Genomic DNA, 23,007 nt, shown 5'->3' with positions numbered 1-23,007 from the left:
ATGATACATCTCCCAGCTTGTCTTTGCCTCTGGGCAGCCTGGCACATGAGCAACTACATGCTGCATGCCGCTGAGTTGCTCACATTCTTACCAATGCTGATTACTGTGTGGCCACCCTGCTGGATTTCCGTTACAAGGACAACATGCCGTCCTTACTTACATCACAGGCGCGTTAACGGAAGATGCACGAGTACAAGCGAAAGCTGGTAGAGGCGCTATTGATGGCGTTCCCATCTGACAGCTGGGGCACAGTGGAAGCACAAGGCGGAAACAAGGGAGGAGGAGGAAGTCGCCAATGCAGCAGGGGCACCACCAGCACCTCAGAAGGGAGGGTTAGCAAGGCTCAAATGTGGAAAAACTTTGTCTGCATGCCACAATATCCAGCACCACCATCTGATATGGACAGTTTTAGCAGGAGGCAGCGTTTCAGCAACATGGTGGAACAGTACGTGTACACACGTCTGCAAGTACTGACTGATGGGTCTGCCCCATCTAACTTCTAGGTCTACAAATTGGGCACATGGCCTGGGCTTGCCCTTTACACCTTGGAGGTGCTGGCCTGACCTGTGGCAGGTGTATTGTCCAAACGCATGTTTAGTGGGCGAATGTTCATTCGGCGCAGGCGCTCTGAGATGGGGAGGCTCGTCTCCTCAGAACTCCCTCAGTGCGCCTGCGCCGATGACGTCTTCTCTTTCGGTGATGTCATCGGCGCAGGCGCACTGAGGGAGTTCTGAGGAGACGAGCCTCCTCATCTCAGAGCGCCTGCGCCGAATGAACAGAGGCGCGCGATTTTTAAAATGCTGACAGGGCCGGCCGGAGGAGGAGATCGCGGCTGGCCCTGTCAATCAACACGACGAGGGGGTGTTTTTTTTGCGGCGGCTACCAGCAAGTAGACGCCCTACTTGCTGGTAGAGACCTGATTTACATATTATAAAACTTCGTTTTTAAAAGAAACGGCTGAATGAAAGTAAGTAACACCATTATATTTTCATATATCGCACTATAAGGAATGTAACTAGCCCAAAAAAATAAATAAAAGAAATGACTTTAGTGGGGTGACAGAAGCCCTTTAACCACACAGCTATAAGAGCTGCATCAGTGACTACAGTCAGCAAAAAGAAGGTAATGGGCGGAGCATTGCCTTATGAGAGTACCTGATAAGAAAAACGTACTCACAAGAAAGGCACTCCCAACTCCCAATTTGTTGGGTGGAAAAGCCCGCCCCTAGGAATGCCACCTTCCGTGAATAAAAAGAGGGGAAGAAGACTCCACACTGAAAAGCCACCAAACGACCATCGGTCGTCTGGATGAAACCAGGTACCTGGCCCTAACCCCTGATGTAGAGACTTGGAAAAAAGTACGTACAATAAGGCGCTATCAACTTGGAAAGCCGCCGGGTGGATACTTACCCACTCCAGACTACTCACCTGCCTTCATCTGTGTTCTTCACCCTTGTGACATGGACCAGCAGAGCCACCTCTCCAGTCCCTGGCACAAGTGACAGGGACCGGGTTGAAGGGCAGGAAGGTCAAGCCCTCCTGGTCCACTTTGTCTTCTTGTGGTAGGCAGAGCGGTGGAATACGTGTCACCGATCAGCCTCCCGGGGATGCAGAGCTCTTAGGAGGCCTGGACCCCCAACCTAAAAGGAAATAAAAAAATAACAGCCACCCTGCAGAGGGGTCTGCCTCTTATGACACTAAGCTAAAAACTGACATGCTCTCTCCAGGCTGGAGGGGGTATAGCCAGCCTAGTGTCGCCTCCTAGTGGCAGCAGCAAGCTATACCCATGGTCCTGTGTCCCCCAATGATACCAGCGAGTAAAGCAATTTTATGTCACCTTACATCTTAAAAAGTGTAATAGCAAGTGATCAAAAAGTCATTTGCACCCCAAAATAGTGCCAATCAAACCGTCATATCATCCTGCAAAAATCATACCCTACCCAAAAACTGAAAAGACTATGGCTTTCGGACTATGGAGACACTAAAACATGTTTTTTTTTTTTGTTTCAAAAATGAAATAATTGTGTAAAACTTACATAAATAAAAAAATGTTGACTTATTAGGTATCGCCGCGTCCGTAATAACCTGCTCTATAAAAATACCACATAATCTAACCTGTCAGATGAATGTTGTAAATAACAAAAAATAAAAACGGTGCCAAAACAGCTATTTCTTGTAACCTTGCCTCACAAAAAGTGTAATATAGAGCAACCAAAAATCATATGTACCCTAAAATAGTACCAACACAACTGCCACCCTATCCCGTTGTTTCCAAAATGGGGTCACTTTTTGGGGAGTTACTACTCTAGGGGTGCATCAGGGGGGCTTCAAATGGGACATGGTTAAAAAAAAACAGTCCAGCAAAATTTGCCTTCCAAAAACCATATGGCATTCCTTTACTTCTGCGCCCTGCCGTATGCCCCGTACAGCAGTTTACGACCACATATGGGGACCAAATATATTCCTCTTTTTTGGAGTATATTTTGTCACAAAGGTGATTTGCAGCAAAACTTGCAACTTCTTCCCCTTCCATGCCACGTATGCCAGTTCTAAAAATAAAAGGGGTCATGGCGTGGCCGGGAAGAGGGCAGATCAGCAGACCAGTCTCATTTATAATTTTCTATGCCGGTTTTTGGCGTAGAAAATTCTATAAATCTAGGCCAGGAAGGGAGCTGGCGAGATTTAAGGCTGTTGTATGCCAGCGGTGGATGCGCCAGCGCAGGGTCATTAAGACCGACGTCTTCATGGAGTGGAGATTAGTCATGAAATTAGAATTTTCACTGCAGTGTTTGTCATACTCCCTAATAAAGCTCTGTTCACACTGTTCTTGAGGCTTCAGCTTTTGACAAACTGATGGATTTGTTTTTAACAGATCAAAGTGGAAACCCTATGAATCCGAATTGTTCCTACAGAACATCAGAGCAGATCATACAATTCTGCACCTCACAAAAATCAATAAGCACATTAACAAACATTTCCCTTATGTTTTTCTACAGAACATAACGTACAGACAAGTTCCAGTGTAAATAGACCCTAAACTTTCCAGATGGCAAATGGTGTTAGGGAAAGGACCTTGGACCATAAAAATGGTTTGCTACAATGAAATAAGGCCTGAAAACTGACAACTGCATGTGTAAATCACCACTACTGTATTTACACACCTTCATAAGAATGTGGGGGTTTCCAAGTACAATCAGCAGGGCCTTTGGTCTAGTTGTTGCCACATTGAATCGTTTTGGATTGCAGAGGAATCCCAGCAAGCTTCTAGAATCCTTATAAATTGAATCTTCGCAGGATCGCACCTGTACAAAAGACATCTATACTTCAACCAAAACATTTCTTATCCTCAGGTTTTTCACTAAGTTCGGTCATTATTTATGCAAACATTTTTGCCAGTCTGAGTTAATTGTGCAACACATCAAGTTATTTTTGCATATTTTAAATGTATAGGCTAAGGAAAACTGATGTACATGGTAAAAGTGTCCATAGCCTTCAAGAGGCCTAAAGAGCGCCCTTTTGGCTTCTGTCTAGCTGGTATGCAACAGTATACTGAAAAAAGGTATGGAACAGTGTAATAGGCTGGGCTAGTCTAGAAAAAAAAAAAAAAAAAAAAAAAAAAAAAAAAAAAAGATTTTTTTTACTTGCCAGAAAATCCCTTTTCCGTTGGATGTATTGTGGGATTCACCATCATGGATATATGCCACGAGAAAAAAAATAAAAAAAAAATAAAATAAATTGGATCTGCCCAGGTGGGCTATACCCTTTACACAAACACTGGACTAACCAGAAGGTCCAAAAGCAGTAGGAGAAAAGCAAAAAAAAAAAAAAAAAGAACCAACATGTCCTGGACCCAGAGCCAAGGAACAGAAGGAAAATGGAAAGAACCTTGCGCACTGCCATCCAGAGAACCTTGCGATTCCTTGCAGATGCCAAGGGATGAATCAGTTAAAATCTGGAAAAGGTATGAAGAAAAGGGTCGGCTTCCTTAAAGGAAAGCTGTCACCAGGATATTCGCTACTGAAGTAAAGCCATAGCCTAATAGCACTTAGAAAACATCTATTGCTGAAACAAAGGCACATCTAGAAATAAGGTACTATCTTCTGAAAATGCAGTTTATTTGGTATGCAAATGAGCCAGTAAGGTGCCCAGAGGGGCGTCACTCTTGCAGGAAGGAGCCCAGGCACGGCTCCTGATAGTGCCCAAACTCCATGCTGGGAGCAGGGAAAGGGGGGCAGAGTTATGGCTTGAATGTGATGTAGGAGGGGTGGGTGGACATATTGTGGCAGGAGGCATGCCTGGGCTCCTTTCTGCAAGAATGACGCCCCTCTGGGCACCTTACTGGCTCATTTGCATACAAAATAAACTGGATTTTCATAGGATAAAAAAACATCTATTGCTGGAACAAAGACTCATCTGGAAATAAGGCACTAAGTGTTATTAGGCTATGGCTTTACTTCAATAGCAATTATCCTGGTGACAGATTTCCTTTAATGGCCGATCAAACCCAATGGGAAATTGACGCCTTGGAGGCTGTCAGGCCTTTGTATGGGCCCTCAGGAACGCCAGATATATTCTGATTGCTTGCACATCAAGATGGTGAAGATACCACAGACAAGTTAAAACAAAAAGAGGGTAGCACAAGGTTTTCATCAAGGTGAAGATCACATTTTGTGAAGAAAAGGAAAGGGAGACCTAGAGGACAGGGCCGCCAGCTTGGAAACCCTGCGAATGGAGGCAACATCCATGAGAAAAGCCACCTTGAATGAGAGAAAAGAGAGAGACCACCTTTAAAGGCCTTAAAGGGAGGAGACAGAAAAGCACCAAGGACCAGATTTAGGTCCCAGGGTTCCAAAGGAGATCAGAAAGGGGGGAGTCACTTGAAGACAAAAACCTATGGTCTTCTGAAATAGAATGATAAGCTGGAGATCCAAACCCTTTTCAAATTCATACTGGAGAACAGAAAGAATGCTGGGAATGGAGAACTACAGGGAATGGATATCACAGGATTTGACTACTAAAAATAAGTCCTTCAAGTGCGATGGTAGAGCAGACTGAGACTGATGTGTCTTAAGCATGGTTTGCTTAAAAATGTCTACACCAAGAAGTCTGGAACACCTTACACCAAAGAAAGTCCTGGCTCACAAAGGGGAGGAGAATTGGACAATCCAGAACAGAAGGGGACCTGAGCTATTGGGCAAGAATTTCCAGCTACCAGGGACAAATGTGGAATTGTGCATAAGGGATGGCTTTGAAGGGGGAGACCATCCTGCCCAGGGTTCATGCACACACGGATGGGCATTGGAGACAGCCTGCAGAGGCAAGAAACCCATGACTGGATAGCAGCTACCTTGTCATGTTGAAGAAAAACATTTTCAGGGTGGGTGTAGAAGATCATGCCCAGGAATTCCATTAGCTGGCTCGGGACAAGGGAGGACATGTCATGGTTCACAACCCACCCAAACATGGATGGATGACAGAAACTCACCCACTTCCAGGGATGCAACCCCAGATCTAAGGGATTCCATACAAAAGTAGCAGACCTGGGCAAACAAATTGAAGGTCTTCAGGTTTAGAATGGGGCAGGGAGAGCTGGAGCAGAACCCCTGAAAACGTTCTGAAGCAGGCACAGGTACAATCACGCCTTGTGTGAAGTGAATGGATGGCCTTAAAAAAGGCGTTTTCTCAAGATGGAGACAGAGGTAGAGATGACAGCAAGAACCTGCTGGAGGAAGAGACGGAGAATTCTATTTTGTATCCCGACGATGCCACCTCCAGGACACAAGTATTGTCCATGCTTGCGATCCAGGTCTCACAAATGGAGAGCAGCCAACCTACCATTTGAGGAAACGACTTAGGTGAGGGGGAAGAAACTTTCATGCAGAAGAGGATTTTGCGAAAAGGGGCTTGGAAGTCTAAGGGTGGGCGTGCCAAGAGGGTTTGCCCTTGAAAGATGGATGGGAGAACTTTTTGAACAAAATCTCTGGGCAGGTGCTACTGACGAGGTGCGGTGGTGGGGATGGTTCTAAGGTAAGAGAGAACGCCTGCAGCCTGTAGTCTTTGAGATAAGCTCTTCCAAGCGCTCACAGAAACGCTTTCCGCAAGGAAGGGGAGAGCTATGAGCGCCTTTTTATTTACCACATCCGCCATCTGATACTCTGAAGCGAATCACAATGCTGCTTTGTCTGCTCAGCGAGCAGACTCAAAATATACATTATAGAGGTACCAGGAAGTCTAGAGCAGTTGAGACGCAAGAAGAGGGATCTGCAGCGAAATAAAACCTAGTTCTGAGATGAGGAAGGCAAATCATTCTGAATTTAGAGATCGTCTCTTACTGCCTTGCTGAATATAGCCTTGTGTTTGCTCAGAGGTGTCAATTGAGGCAGTGAAAAGAACTATAGGAGAGGTGACTTCGCCAGACGTAGTCCTGTCCTGGGAGCAACCAGAGGAGGACTGGGACTTATGAGGGGGAACACTAGGTTGTTTTGGGACCTCTTTCTGGAGGCAGAGGGTGCTCTGTCATCAAAGCTCTCCTTGGGAAGGCATGCGCTTCCAAGGAGTCCACTGTGGAAAGTTAGACAAGGTTGCCTATGGCTTGGGAGAGGGAAGAGGCCCATTCAGGGGGAACCAACTTGGGGGATGGAGGGACCTGGGGAATCTTGGCAGGGTTAGGTGCAAGGTACTGGGTACAGCAACAGATGGGCTGTCCACATGACAGAGAAGTCCATGCTAGGAGTGGATTGAAAGGGGAGGACATCCCTCACAGGAACCAATGGAGGCGGGGAAGGTACCAAAGAAAAAAGGGGTGGAGAAAAGTGAGGCTTAGTAAAATTGGAAGCCTGGGCCTTGAACAGAAAGCCTGGCTGGGAAGGAGGCATTGTTGGTGGCCTGCTGCTGCAAGCCATCAGGGTGTGGAAGATAGTTCCGGGAAGGGAAATTACCACATCGGAAGGGAAGCCCCATGTCATTCACGAAAAAAAAAAATCTTAAACTTATACAGTACATTTTATTTACATTATAGCCTTCGGTGACAATGCCACTGTATGGCATTGGTCACATGCATCTGTTATACATATCCATAATTACCTTCCCAATAACTTTTCATTGTGTATCCACTGTTCGGTTTGGTTCACAAAGATTTGTATGGCATTTTTTGTGCTAAAGCAAGAAGTGGATCCAACAGGAAGAACTTTAAAGTTTCATTCCTTCTAACCCACTTTTTGCTTTAGGAAAAAAAAAATGCCACAAAACCTGTGTGTTAGCCCACCCTTATGCACCAGTCATACCCATATGGGGAACTTTTTCAGGTCGGTACAGTATGTTAGAGAAAGACAAAAAAACATGATGTGAACAGGGCCTAACAGGATTTTGCCATTCAAGAAATAGTAATGTAAAATATTGTATGATATAATAAGCACCAGCGTAATAAGAGTGTGATCATAGCCATCTGAGATCATGTCATTTTTGTGTCATTTTGTCTTTCTATTGTAGCTTCTTCATCCTAGTCCGTAACAAGTGACACCTTTACACAGACTGTCCAACATATGAGGCAAATTTAATAATTCTAGGATTTAGACCACGGATGCCCAACCTGTGGCTCTCCAGCTGTTGCAAAAATACATCTCCCAGCATGCCATGATAGCTGTAGGCTGTCCAGGCATGATGGAATTTGTAGTTTTGCAACAGCTGGAGGGCCACAGGTTGGACATCCCCAATTTAGACAGTATATTCTTATACCTTTAGACGGTCGTTCAGATTTTTCATTAACTGTGATAAATGTGGCACAGTTTTATGCGGTCTAGTCTAAGTTTAAACCACCATTTTTGTGTCTTATTTTGCACCACATTTTTTACTCCAAAATTGTGGTGTATTTTTGGCGTAATATGTCACAACTTAAGACACTTGCCCACTAGGACATTAGGGCACTAAGAGCTGAAAAAAAGTTAAAGGGGTTGACCACAATCTATTACTAGCGGTTTTCAGCACATGCATGCTGCTAGTAATAGGACATAATAAACCAATGGCGAAGATGTCTGATGGTTTAATATGCCTGATTTATCACCTGCTTCCTGCAGCTGCGCTTCTGGCTGCTGATGGAACAGACAGGGAACTAGCGCATGTGTAGTCTATCCCAGGTGTAAGTGAATGGAGGCTGCTGATAGATCCTCCATCAGTGGCCATTTTGTGAGTGCACGGCCAGGAAGCAGGTGCCTTTCCAGCACATGTGCAGCTTGTAAAGAGATCTTTCCACAGAGCCATCATGCCATCTTATAACGGTATGCTTCAGCAAGAGAATGTGACTACATTTTCTATCTGCCTTTACTCATTAGTGTTACTACTTCAAAATGGTTTTAAAAATGATTTTATAGAATTATATTGTTCATAATCAAAGATTGGACAGATGTTTGGAAGAGATATCACTGCAGATCATGGAGTGAATGAATAATTGCATAGGGAACAATCTAATGGAAAAGCTTATACATACCATTGAAATAATGATTACTAGGAATTCTTGACCTTGAAATTCTTCAACAGAGCCCACCTTGATATCCATCAAGTCAACAGTCCGCAGAAGTGTTCGAATTTTCTCAACCTATAAAAAAAGAAACGAGATCCTGCTGTATTATTATATACCTACAGTGGTTAAAGGGACTAATAGTTTACCTTTTACTGTACACAACAGCACATTCTAGAATAATATAGTGGCTTTAAAGGGGTTTCTCAACCCCATGATTTTTTTCTTTTTACAAACATCTGACAGTGGTATAAAATAAAACAGATTTATTTTCCAGCAAAACAACTCATATCATAAAACCAGAGCCTGAACAGAATTAAAGAAAGAGCATCTGTCAGCATGATCAACCCTATTAAACCAGACATATTGCTAGTTGATCATGTCGAGTAAAATAATACCTGTCTTTTGTTTACAGGATCAACTGCTGCCTAGATCTAGTAGTTTTAATATTTCTGAAAATGACCTTTTGAGCACCGAGGTATCGGCTGTAGAGCTTGAAGCATCGCTACGCTTCTGTACTCCCCATCCCCCTTGGTTGACAGAGCTAAACATCTAGTCTAGCCCAGTCTTCTGGTGCCAGCACTGTGGCTCAATTGATCATTGGTCGTCCAGCATTAATATTGTGCATTTAGTCACTGATGTCAGTATGTTGTAGCAAAATCATGCATTCCACTATGAATATGCTGTGGTATTCACTGGTGGTAGTGGAGCCTCTGGAGAAGGGAGAAAATACAGACCTTTCCATCCTCCCTGCAGCTGTGCTCCTCCACTGTCTGAAGTTGCCAGTGATATCAGTTCACCTGGATGTGGAGGCAGCATTTTACTCAGCATCATTAACCCCCAATATGTCTGGTTTAATAGGGTTGAACATGTTGACAGATGCTTCTTAGCCCCTAGACAACCAGCTCTGTATAGGTATAGCGCTGCGGGAAGTGACTTGCCAACAAGAGCTGTACAAGGACGGCAAGCTGACTGGGCAGGCGCAGGAGCTGCACATAATCGATTAACAGCAGGGGCCGGCGGATGCTGGGGTTAATGATGACAGCTGCATCTAAGAGGTTTATACATGGAGGGAGCTACCTCTCTGAACCCATCGGCCTGTAATTATGCAATTGTGGGGTGCTGATTGCTGCTAAGGCAGCCTGCCAGCTACTGAAGCCTATGAGACCCAGCCCCCAGGCTGGGTCTCATAGGCAACTGTCAGTGTAATACTGACAGTCACAATGCCTTACAATACATTATGTATTGTAATGCATTAAAGAAGGGATGAGACCCTCAAAAGACATATTACCGTATTTTCGTCCTACAAGACGCACGTCTCTGTGACTTCACACTGTGCATGTCGGGTCACAGCACAGCGCATGTCAGGAAGAAGAAAAAGAGAGCTGGATCCTAGGAGCAGGGGTGTCCAGAGAAGGAGAGGTAAGTTGATTTTTATTTTATTTGCTCTGAGCATGGGGTTCGAATCTGAAGTCTGGGTGTCATTCACATTGGGTGTCTGATCTAAGGTTTGAATGGGGGGAAGGGGTCTTCTACATATTGGGGCTCTGATCTGTGGTCTAGGGATCAAATTGGAAGTCTGATCTGAGGTTTCCTTCTTATTCATACTGGTGCTCTGATCTGAGGTCGGGGGGAAACATTCACACTGGGGGTCTGATTGAGGGTCTTATTAACATTGAGGGTCCGATTGGGGCTTTGAGCTGAGGTCCGATTAACATTGGGAGTCAGATTAATAGTCTTATTCTCCCCACAAGAGCATCGCCAGGGAAATAAATAAAAAAATATATGGCTTGTGTAGAAGTGGTAAACAAAAACAAAAAAAAATTATATAGTTCTCAGAAAAAATGGCCGTACTGATATCCCAGAAGCTGTTCAATAGCAACATAGTGCCTGTAATCCTACCCATCAAAATCTACACAAAAAAAAGCCAAAAGATGGTCTTTCCCTTATGAACCCTGCAGCATACCCAAACAGCAGTTTACATCCACATTTATGGCATACCCAGTAGAACCTGCTTAACAATTTAAAGAGTGTTGTGCGGCTCAGATGGCATGAGCTGGGCAAAACATATTGGGCACTGAGATGCCTTATCTGTTGAACACTTACAATTTTCATTTTGCCCATTTTTCTGCTAATTTTTTTCTGCAAAACACCTGCCAAAATGCTCACTCCACCCCTTAATAAATACCTTGAGGTGTAGAGTTTCCAAAATGCGTTAACTTCTCGGGGGCTCCATTTATTATTTCACACCAGAGGCTCTAAAGTTGTAAGCACAAGTAGTGTAAATAACCACATTGAGCCTTAAAGGGGTTGTCTCGCTTCACCTTGTGGCATTTAATATGTAGAGGAAGTTAATACCAGACACTAATGTATTGCGCTTATCCATATTGCCTCCTTCACTGGATGGATTCATTTTCCCATCACATTATACACTGCTCGTTTCCACGGTTACGACCACCCTGCAATCCATCAGCTGGTTGAACACTAGAGGAAAAAGCGCCGGCCTCTCTGGTGGCCAAGACCATGGGAGCTCACATAGGCTGGTGCTTTCTCCTATAGTGTGCAAGCATAGCTACCGCTGATGGATTGCAGGGTGGTTGTAACCATGGAAACAAGCAGTGTACAATGTGATGGAAAAATGAATCTATCCAGGGACGGAGGCAATATGGACAATCACAATACATTAGTATGTATCTGGTATTAACTTCATCTACATAATAAATGCTATTTTCTGAAGTGTCACAACATCTTTAAATGCACAGGGTGCTCTTACACTCCTGAGCCCTGTTGTATGCTCCCTCATATAGGGGTGGGGACAGTACACTAATAACTATACATGCAATATATATTTTTACACTTAGTTCCTGCTCACTGATCAGCATGGCCAGCGCAGTCAGTGAGCTCTCCTGTACTCCTGGTGCCCTGTGTAATTAACCAGACTGTGAGAGAGCAGTAAGGGCACACACTCGGTACAGCCCATCTCTAGTCAGTACAGCGCTGTGCAGTTAGAAAGACGGATGTCCCTTAGGCTATTATCACACTTGCGGCAGTGTGATCTGGCAAGCAGTTCCATTGTCGGAACTGCCTGCCGAATCTGCCGATCTGGATGGGACTAAAAGCATTTGTGAGACGCATCCGGATCCGTCTCACAAATGCATTGCAAGAACGGATCCGTCTCTCTGCTAGTATCTTTTTTCACATTTTTACCGGTCTGCGCATGCGTATTTTGAATGCCGGATCAGGCACTAATACATTCCTATAGGGAAAAATGCCAGATCAGTTTTTTGGGCCGGAGATAAAACCGTAGCATGCTACGGTTTTATCTTTTGCCTGATCAGTCAAAATGACTGAACTTAAAGAAATCCTGATGCATCCTGAACGGATTACTCTCCATTCAGAATGCATGGGGATATGCCTGATCAGTTATTTTCCGGTATTGAGCCCCTGTGACGGAACTCTATGCCGGAGAAGAAAAATGCTAGTGTGAAAGTACCCTTAGAAATGCTCATTTGAGAGAGCGCTGCTAAGGGACTTTTCTGTTCAGTTTTTCTACTATAAATAAACGATTTTATAGTAGAAAAAATAAAAATAATTGTCAGTTGAACTTTAAGGGACACTTCTTTAACCACTTCCCAACATGTGAGGTACTATTACATCGCATGTTGATTCTTTAAAGATGACGCCATAGCAACTGGGTGTCTGCTGTTTCTTACAGCAGACACCCGCGGTTAATGTCTGCGATCGGCGGTAATGCCGATCGTGGACATTTAACCCCTCAGATAAAATAAAAAATGAATAAAGAGTTTACCCCAAAAATATATAACAAGTTCAAATCACCCCCCTTTCCCCCAAAAGGAGAATAAAAAAGAAAAATGTTAAAAAAAAACACTACACATCACATACACGCCACATGTCAAAATGCCCATACTATAAAAATATAAAATTATTAACCAATCCGGAAAAAGGCGAAACAAAAAAGGGATCAAAATGGGTGATTTGCCATTTTTGGTCGCTTCTCCTCCCACAAAAAATTAAAAGGATAACTTTTTAGACACATTTAGACCCCAATTTTTTTTTTTTTTTAGATATGTAGTTACTAATAACAGGATATTCCTGAATCAATAACTATTAGACTTACTTACCCCATATTTAATAAGATTCAGCCCTTAGCAACCAGTCTGCACAAAACTACAATCTCACTCTCTTGTTAAGATGGCCACCGATGCCCTCACCCTGAGACTAAGCCAGCCTGCCCTCACTACCCACAATGCATTCAGCTCCTCTCATGCACCTCAACCAATCGGAGCTCTCCCCACTTAAACACGCCCCCTTCCTCCTTCCATCACATACACTCTGATCTGATGGTATATTCTAACCTGGAGGCGTTCCCGAGGGGTTAATTGCGCGACGGCAGCTCCCTGTCAGAGGTCGGGTGCCTTCTACAAGGACAGTGCCCCCCCCCACCCCCAGTATTAAAATCATTGGTGGGCATTGCGCCCCCCCTCCTCCCCAGTATTAAAGGGACACTGACAGGCCGTTAGAGCATATAAAGTGACATATATTCTTCTATTGGTCTTAATATGCTTAATTAAACTATACCATTATCACCCCTCGCTGCCTTTCATTTACTTATAAAAAGTGTTTTTATCAATATGCACATTACCTTACTTTGTGCCCAAGGGGCTGTCCCTCATTCAGTTGTGTGCCCAGCCGCGCCCCAACTGCCGTCTCCTAGTGCCGCCCAGCTCATTAGTATTCACTGCACTGGGCAGCTTTTTTTCTCCCGACGCGGTGAAATCCCGTGCATGCCCAGTACTATTTTCCTGGCATCAGCCTCATCTTGTCGCTCCGTGCCTGCGCCGGATAAGGTCCCCGACACCCTCCAGCTCCAGTAGAAGATAGTACTGGGCATGCGCGGGATTTCACTGCATCGGGAGAAAAAAAAGCTGCCCAGTGCAGTGAATACTATTGAGCTGGGCGGTAGATATGTCGCGAACATAAAATTTTCCGTTAGCGAACGGCGAGCGCAGATTTTTGCAAATGTTCGCGAACGGGCGAACCGCCATTGACTTCAATAGGCAGGCGAATTTTAAAACCCACAGGGACTCTTTCTAGCCACAGTAGTGATGGAAAAGTTGTTTCAAGGGGACCAACACCTGGACTTTGGCATGCGGGAGGGGGATCCATGGCAAAACGATGTAATTTTCCATGGGAGTTGACGCAGAGTTTTAATCCATAAAGGGCATAAATCACCTAACAATCCTAAATTTTTTTGAACAACGTGGTTTAAGACATCCAGTGTGTGTATACAATCAGGTATGATGTTGTATCGATCTCAGGTAGTGTAAGGGTTACGCCCGCTTCACAGACATTGACAGACCAAACTCCCCTTTTAATGCACGGCAAACAACCGCAAACAGTCCATTTGCCCAACCGCAAACTCCCTATTTGCACAAGGTTGGATACCAAGCTAGCCATGTCCCGTTGATGTCATTGAAGGTTTCTTCCTTCACCCAGCCACGTACAACACCAAGGGTCCCCGAAAGGTGAATTGAATAGATTTTTCGAACGGGGAGATGGTTAAAAAAACGATGGCTCCCTCGCCTTTGTTTAATCCCTGTTACGTCCCATATCAGGGATTGCCTTTTGTGAAAAAAAATTTAGGCCGGGTACCTTCGACTGCCTTCACAGTGACAGACCAAACTCTGATACACCAAACTGAATTGATTTTAGGAACCGGGAGATGGAAAAAGCAGCTTGGTCAGTCCTCTTACTCCCAAGTTGGGGCACTGCGCGTGCACGGAGCAATGTGCTGTGACACCCTGACCCTATATGAGTGGTGTCTTAACTAGTACTATTACCATCAGTTTAATCCCTGTTACGTCCCCTATCCGGGGACGTGTGTCGAATTGATTAACCATTGTCGAATTAACGAACCATTACGACATCCTGAAATAATTTAGTTCTGAGCTCTGTACTTGCTTTGTATTGGAATTGATGGGGATTTTTTAAATTGTCTGCATTATTTCTAATAAACTATTAAGAGACTTTATTATGATTTTTTTTATTTTATGTATTAAAAACCCATACAACTTAAAAAAAAAAAAGAGAAAAAGAAAATTAATGTTTTTTTCTATAAAAAATTATCCAGCCGATCGCTTTTAGTCTGATCATAATGAAGCAACGGCCTTATCATCTGGGGTGTGGCAACATTGCCAACACACTCAGAGGTGATGATCGCTTCATTGTGATACGCAAGTCCCTTCACCACAACAAGGTACAGATCAAGAAGGGGAATTGAAACATGTATGTGCCTTTTTTTTTGTTTTGTTTTTGCAGCCACAGTGCAGCACCAGAGGCCAGAAAAATTAGGCATGTACACATGCCTGAAAAATGTGGCATTGTTGCAGCCGCTGCTGTAGCAGCGGCCGGAAAAATGTATGTTTTCAAGGCAGAAAGGTGACTAAAATATTGCGGCTTGAACCCTAGTTGGTGGCGGAGAATTCACGAAAGTCATCCGGTAGGCAGACATTAAATACAGCAGCGTGGGGACCATTTTGAGGCCAAGGCATGTCATCAGGCCTTTTGTTAGTCAAACGTATCCCCCACTGTCAGTCCCTATGGGATCCATGCCTCATTCATCTTAATGAAGGTGAGGTAATCAACACTTTTTTGACCGAGGCGACTTCTTTTGTCAGTGACAATGCCTCCTGCTGCACTGAAGGTCCTTTCTGACAGGACACTTGAAGCGGGGCAGGCCAGAAGTTCTATCGCAAACTGGGATAGCTCAGGCCACAGGTCAAGCATGCACACCCAGTAGTCAAGGGGTTCATCGCTCCTCAGTGTCGATATCTGCAGTTAAGGAGAGGTAGTCTGCTACCTGTTGGTCGAGTCGTTCTCTAAGGCTGGATCCCGAAGGGCTGTGGCGATGTGTAGGACTGAAAAAGCTCAACAACACATCTGTAAAGCTTCCTGTCCTTGCCGCAGTGGTCGTGGTAGGAGGAGGATTACTTTCACCTCTTCCCCTGTTAGATTCCCGTTGCGCTGCGACATCCCCCTTATAAGCTGTGTAAAGCATATTTTTTTGTTTGGTTTTGAACTGCTGCATCCTTTCTGACTTTCGGTAATTTGGTAACATTTCCGCCACCTTTCTGCTTATACCGGGGGTCTAGTAGCGTGGCCACCCAGTATAGGTCGTTCTCCTTCATCCTTTTTATACGAGGGTCCCTCAACAGACATGACAGCATGAAAAACTCCATTTGCACAAGGTTGGATGCCGAGCTACTCATTTCCCGTTCCTCCTCCTCACTGATGTCATTGACGGTCTGTTCTTCCCCCCAGCCACGTACAACACCACGGGTCCCAGATAGGTGACAACAAAGAGCACCCTGGGATGCCTGCAGTGGTTGGTCTTCCTCCTCCTCAAAGCCACATTCCTCCTCTGACTCCTCTTCCTCATACTCCTCTTGCAGCGTTGCCGCAGGTCCGGCAAGCGATGATGACAGGGCTGTTTCTGGTGGGGATGGTGACCACAACTCTTCCTCTTCACGCTCATCTACAGCCTGATCCAGCACTCTTCGCAGGGCACGCTCCAGGAAGAAAACAAATGGGACGAGGTCGCTGATGGTGCCTTCGGTGCGACTGACTAGGTTGGTCAACTCCTCAAAAGGACGCATGAGCCTATAGGCATTGCGCATGAGCATCCAGTAACGTGGCAAAAAAAAATCCCAGCTCCGCAGAGGCTGTCTTAGCACCCCGGTCATACAAATACTCGTCGACTGCTTTTTTCTTGTTGGAGCAGGCGGTCGAACATTAGGAGTGTTGAATTCCAACGTGTCGGGCTGTCGCAAATCAAGCGCCTCAATGACATGTTGTTTCGGCGCTGAATGTCTGAAAAGTGCGCCATGGCCGTGTAGGAACGCCTGAAATGGCCACACACCATCCTGGCCAGCTTGAGGACGTCCTGTAAGCCTGGGTACTTAGACACAAAGCGTTGTACGATGAGATTCAACACATGTGCCATGCACGGTACATGTGACAACTTGCCCAAATTCAATGCCGCCAACAAATTGCTTCCATTGTCACACACCACTTTGACGGTCTCCAGTTGGTGTGGGGTCAGCCACTGATCCACCTGTGCGTTCAGGGCGGACAGGAGTGCTGGTCCGGTGTGGCTCTCTGCTTTCAGGAAAGTCAACCCCAAGACAGCGTGACACTGTCGTATCCGGGATGTGGAATAGCCCCTGGGGATCTGGGGGGATTCAGTTGATGTGCAGCCAGACGCCGCTGCAGAAGAGGACTCAGCCGAGGTGGTTATCGAAGAGGATGGAGTAGAGGAGGTGGCATTAGGCCTGCCTGCAAGTCGTGGCGGTGTCACCAACTCCACTGCAGAGCCACACATTCCACGCTTGGCAGCCGTCAGCAGGTTGACCCAATGCGCAGTGTACGTGATATACCTGCCCTGACCGTGCTTTGCAGACCAGGTATCAGTGGTCAGATGGACCCTTGCCCAAACACTGTATGCCAGAGATGCCATGACTTCCTGTTCAATCAAGAGGTTTGGTATTGGCTTTTTTGAAAAAAAAAAATTCGTCCGGGTACCTTCCACTGTGGTGTCCCAATAGCAACAAATTTTTTGAAGTTCCGTCAAGCCAGCTGTCAAACGCCGGGCAAGGGGGTGACTCTGTGACATTAGCTTCTTACGCTCAAACATTTCCTTTACAGACACCTGACTGTGGGCAGATGAGATGGAACTGCTCAAGATGAGAGGCGGAGTGGCGGGTGGTTGAGAGGGGGCAAAGAGGACAGCAGTGGTTGACGTGGCTGAAGATGCTCGACCAGGAGGAGGATGGTGGCTTTGAGTTTGTGTGCCGCTTGTACTCATGTGTTGATCCCATTGGCGTTTGTGATGTGAGATCCTGTGCCTTCGCAAAGCAGTTGTACCGAGGTTGCACGACTCAGTTTCTTTTGGCACAGGTTGCAAATGGCATTGCTGTTATCAGAGGCAGACACACAAAAAAAAATGCCACACTGCTGAGCTTTGCAATGACGGCATTCTGGGGGTGGCTGACTGTCACTAGCTCCTTGCGACGACCTCCCCCTGCTTCTAACTCGTCTCCTCCTTCTCTCTGTCTCTCCTTCTGAACTTTCCCCCTCTTCTTCTCGTCGAGCAGGTAACCACGTGGCATCCACGGACACATCGTCATCATCAACCGCTTCACTTGTATCTGACCCTCAGCAAAGGAAGCAGCAGCGGGTACAACATCATCATCATCATCACCAAACTGTACGTCCATGTGTGTAATGCTGCCTGACTGAGACATATCCCTGTTATCTACATTCTCTGGCAATAATGGTTACGCATCACTAATTTCATCCAACTGATGTGCAAATAACTCCTCTGAGGGATCAAGTGAAGCGGCTGTGGTGGTAGTGGTGGCGGCGGGCGGGAGAGTGGTAACTTGAGAGCAGGTGACCAAAGCTGAGCTGGAGGAGGATGGTGCGTCAAGGTTCTTAGTGGAAGCTGTTGAAGATTGGGTGTCCTGTGTAAGCCAGTCAACAATTTTCTCAGAATTTTTTGGGTTCAGGGTATGTGGCCTTTGAACACTGGGCATTATTCCAGGGCCAGTGGAAATCACAGCAACACGACCACGACGGCCCCTGCGGGGTGGCCTGCCTCTGCCTGTCATTTTTTTTAGATAAGTGGTTCTATGCGTGCAAGGTACTGTGCCACCCTATATAAGTGGTGGGCAGTGGGCACAGTACAGTCTGTGTGGGCCAGACACACACTGGCTTGCAACTGGGATTATATCACAGAAAAATAATAAATTTAATTTTTTTTTATCTGCAAGGTATTTGTGAGTGACACACTGTAACGGTATCAGTGGTGGCCTAGCAGCAAGTAGCCACAGTACAGTCTGTGGGCCAGACACACACTGGCTTGCAACTGGGATTATATCACAGAAAAATAATATAAATTGACTTTTTCTTATCTGCAAGGTATTGTCTGTGACACCCTGTATGAATGGTGTGCACACAGTACTGTCTGTGACTGAGCCTGCAGCCTCTCACACACGGGCAGCCAGGCAACTGCAATATATATAAATATATATATATATATATATATATATATAAAAGCAGACTGATGTACCAGCCCTAAAAAGGGCTTTTTGGGGTGCTGTCAGGACGCTGTCCTTACAGCAGATTAGTCTGTGGACACAGAAGTTCAGAACACTGCCCTAGCTAACGCTTTCCCTATTAGATCAGCAGCAGCTACACTCTTCCCTCCTATCACTAAGAAAGCAGCTTCCGAATGAATCTAAAATGGATGCTGTATAAAAAAAAATGTGAGAAGTTGTCTTTTGCCAAGATATTTCTCTCACCCAGCATGGGTATATGTAAAATGACACCCCAAAACACATTCCCTAACTTCTCCTGAGTATGGCGATACCACATGTGTGACACTTTTTTGCAGCCTAGGTGGGCAAATGGGCCCACATTCCAAAGAGCACCTTTCTGATTTCACAGGCCATTTTTTACAGATTTTGATTACAAACTACTTCTCACGCATCTGGGCCCCTAAAATGCCAGGGCAGTATAACTACCCCACAAGTGACCCCATTTTGGAAAGAAGACACCCCAAGGTATGGGCATAGTGAGTTCATGGAAGTTTTTATTTTTTGTCACAAGTTAGTGGAATATGAGAGTTTGTAAGAAAAAAAAGAAAAAAAAATCATCATTTTCCGCTAACTTGTGACAAAAAAAAATTAAATTCTAGGAACTTGCCATGCCCCTCACGGAATACCTTCGGTGTCTTCTTTCCAAAATGGGGTCACTTGTGGGGTAGTTATACTGCCCTGGCATTTTAGGGGCCCAGATGCGTGAGAAGTAGTTTGAAATCAAAATCTGTAAAAAATGGCCTGTGAAATCCGAAAGGTGCTCTTTGGAATGTGGGCCCCTTTACGCCCCTAGGCTGCAAAAACACTCTCCAAAGCATAGGGCAGGGTGGTCAGGGCAGTCAGGACAGAAATAGCGTGTGTCACGCCTTATTCCACTCCTGCTACAGACACGCCATTTTTTTCGGGGTGGCGGTAAAAATTCCAGTTTTGTTCCCAGTACTGCCTACTTTTACCTGTGCTTAAAATAGGGTTGCTAGGCATGGTCCGTCTATCTGTTGAAGGACGGAGGACGCAGAAGCACGCTGCGTGCAAGGTCACATTACTGACAGCCAGGGACTTTAAGTAAATTATTAAAGCCAGGTCCTCTCCAGCAGCTGATAACTGTGCCTGGGCTGTGTGCACTTCTCCCTGTCCCTGCGCTTGGCAGACGCTTCCTCACTCAGCAGAGCTGGAGGATGCAGAGTCGAAGCAGCGCACAACAGGAAAGGGAGATCTGCCATCTGCTCAGTGTATAAATGAAAGAAACATGTGGTAAGAGGACCCCTTTGTGCTGCAGGAGATTAACCCTTTAGGGGGAGGGCTCTGGTTACTGACACTTTTGGGGGGCTATTGTTACTGGCTAGTGAGGGCAGGCGGGACTAGCCTCAGGGTGACTGCAGTGGCGGCCATCTTAACTGAATAGTGAGATTGCAGTTTTATGCAGACTGGTTGCTAAGGACTGAATCTTATTAAATATGGGGTAAGTCAGTCTAATAGTAACTGATTCTGGAATATCATGTCATTAGTAACTACATATATATAAATTGAAATTAGGGTCTAAGTGTGACAGTTATCCTTTAAGCATATTAAGACTAATAGAAGAATATATGTCACTTTATATGCTCTAACGGCCTGTCAGTATCCCTTTAATTCTGGGGAGGGGGGGGGGGGGGGGCACACTGCCCACCAGTGATTTTAATACTGGGGGGGCGCACTGCCCACCAATATAAACATTGTAGAAGGCACTCGACATCTGCGCAATTAACCCCTCGGATGGAAGTGCCCTGTCAGAGGTGCGCCCCCATCACCATGGGAATGCCTCGGGTTTAGAATATACCATCGGATCAGAGTTTTCTCCAATCCGATGGTATATTCTAACTTCAAGCCCTGGCTGCACAGGATCCCCAATCCCGGACAACCCCTTTAACTTTCTCAGTTAGACCATTCACTGTGATCAGAGAGGGAAGGGAGGGGGGGGGGGGGGGATATTATCCTTATCCTACTAATCTACTATTTAACTAACAAAAAACATTTTCCCCTCATAGCACCAGTGAACTGGCAATGGATTACCTATTTATATAGTAATTATATAGTTTTACCTCTCTGTACTACTGGCTACAGAAGGACTATATTTTGTTCCATTTTCAATGGAATAATACAGATGAAATTTAAAAGAAAACAGGCAAAAATCTTCTAAAAATACCCCTTTAACCAACTAACGGAAAGCAGACCATGTTATGACAAGGCTGCAGTGAAAGTCACAACCTGCTGTGTCCCATGTCTGTCTATTTTTATTGCATGGGCGTAGGCTTCGTTTTATGCATGTGTTAGCAAGTGCTTTGACTGAAATTACCAAAGGGCTATGTACTTTTGGCTATGCAATGCATATGGAACGGCATTAATAATAAACTCCAGATTCCGTAAGCGTAATCAATATATCTACTGTATACTGATCCCTCCTTAGGAGGATTTGAAAGTAAATACGGACATTAAATAAACTTTCATAGCAATCAAATTTACCTATTAATATGATTTAGAAAGTAAGGAAACTGAAGAATCCATAACTGCAACAACTCAGGTTGACTAAAATGCATTTGAACCCCCAAGTGACATACCGGTAACTAATTTGAGCTTTAAAGGGGTTCTGCAGTTTGATCTATCGGGTGTCGGACCCCCACTGATCAGAAGCTGATGATCTATCCAGAGGATAGATCATCAGTTTAACCAAAGTGCAGAACCCCTTTAAAGGAGTCTTCCATAATTTTGAGATTGATGGGGTATTCTCAGGAAAGTCCATCAATATCAGGTCAGTGGAGACTGACACCCCACACCCCCTCCAATCAGCTGTTCCCAAGTAGCTCCACTGCTGAAAGTCAGTGCCAGAACCACACAGCTCCATTCATAGTTTAATGGATAGAGCTGGATACTGCAGCACTGGTCCCATTGAAGTCAATGGGAGCTGCACTGCAGTTACCAGCTCTGTCCACTACACAATGAACACAGCTAATCTGTGGGGGTGCAGTGTGTTGGATCCCAGCCGATTTGATGCTGATGTACTATTCTCAGGGAGAGGCTGCCTGCGGGCCCTCCTCCCGATGTACTTTCGAACTTGGCACTCGCAGCAATCAGAATTTGTTTTTACATTACTCCTTGGGTTATATTCTATGACAGAGGCATTGCATTACCTCCTGCACTAATCGTTTGAGTATAATACTTGTGTATACATATAATGCAGTACCTGTTTCTTATAGGGTGCAATCACTCCAATGTCTCTGGCTGATACTGATGTGGTAACATGCTTTGCAAGTATACAGGAGTATCTCATGACCTGCACGGCTTCTGATGGATTGAACCAGGATGGATTGCTTCCTTCCCTCATTTCCGTTCCCTGTGGGGAAACATTTTGAATGAAGAGATGGCTCAGAAACAAACACAGAAAGAGGACCTCTAGAAAACATGGTCCTAATAACATTACAACAGATCATTAAAATGGAAGGACTTGCATACCCTGATACCATGGAAAATCAAAGGAAAACCTTTCTTGGGCAACTTGTCCCATTTCAGGAGACGGTTTATAACAGCCCGATCTGCACAGACTTCTAATTCCTTATGATAGAACAGCTTGGATGGGAGATGAAGCAAGGCTGCATGTGATCTGTAGTTCTTCATCAGTTTTGTGATCTTTTAATAAAAAATTAAAAAAGATCAGATATAATTAACACCATACATGGTTTTGGGAACATTGTGCTCAGAAACCCTAACTTTGAGTAAGCTCTTAAAACGGATTTTCTACTGCGGTTAGCTATTTTCTGAGGAAAAAAAAAACAAAAAACACTAACAGCGTTGTGTCTGGTATTGCAACTTATTGCAGTTCAGCCCCATGCACCTGAATGACGCTACCACACACAACCTGTAAAGCCAGATTGGGGTCTAATGTATGCTTGCTGAAGGCCCCTTTAGACGGCTGAGAATTCGCCAGATAATCGCCAACGAGCATTCACAAGAACATTCGGTAGCAATTATCTGGTGGTGTAAAGGTCCGGCCGATCACCTGATGAACCAGTGAAGTGATCATTCATCGGGCAATATGCTTGTTTGTGCGGGCACCTAAATCATTGTTTGCCGGCAGCAGATCATACTGTCTAAACAGCACTCAGCTGCTTGCAAACCAGTCTGTACGGGGGTGAGCAATGACATTAGCCATCACTCCTCCCCATACTGTGGAGGAGATCGCTTCCTTCTTGACAATCGCCTGCTAAATTGTCCTGTGTAAAGGGACCTCAAGATATCCAAGGTCATTTGAACTCAAATCTCATTTCTTCCTGGTGCTTAGTGTATA

At 45.1% G+C, this 23,007-nt stretch overlaps 1 protein-coding gene across 1 annotated transcript in view; it reads right to left on the bottom strand.

Annotated features, from left to right (window-relative positions):
- Positions 1 to 23,007, bottom strand: part of MOV10L1 (Mov10 like RISC complex RNA helicase 1) — a 165,024-nt gene that overhangs the window by 11,032 nt on the left and 130,985 nt on the right. Inside the window, exons 26-29 of the mRNA XM_044277185.1 lie at positions 22,176 to 22,349; positions 21,907 to 22,056; positions 8,482 to 8,589; positions 3,161 to 3,301 (exon numbers count right to left, since the gene is read on the bottom strand). Of these exons, the coding sequence (XP_044133120.1) occupies positions 3,161 to 3,301; positions 8,482 to 8,589; positions 21,907 to 22,056; positions 22,176 to 22,349 (573 nt within the window). The remainder of the gene's footprint in view (positions 1 to 3,160; positions 3,302 to 8,481; positions 8,590 to 21,906; positions 22,057 to 22,175; positions 22,350 to 23,007) is intronic.

Source organism: Bufo gargarizans, chromosome 2, assembly GCF_014858855.1.
Source record: "Bufo gargarizans isolate SCDJY-AF-19 chromosome 2, ASM1485885v1, whole genome shotgun sequence".
In the NCBI taxonomy this organism is placed as follows: Eukaryota; Metazoa; Chordata; class Amphibia; order Anura; family Bufonidae; genus Bufo; species Bufo gargarizans.
Note: the sequence above shows the minus strand (reverse complement) of the source record. Positions and strands in the feature narration are given on the sequence as shown.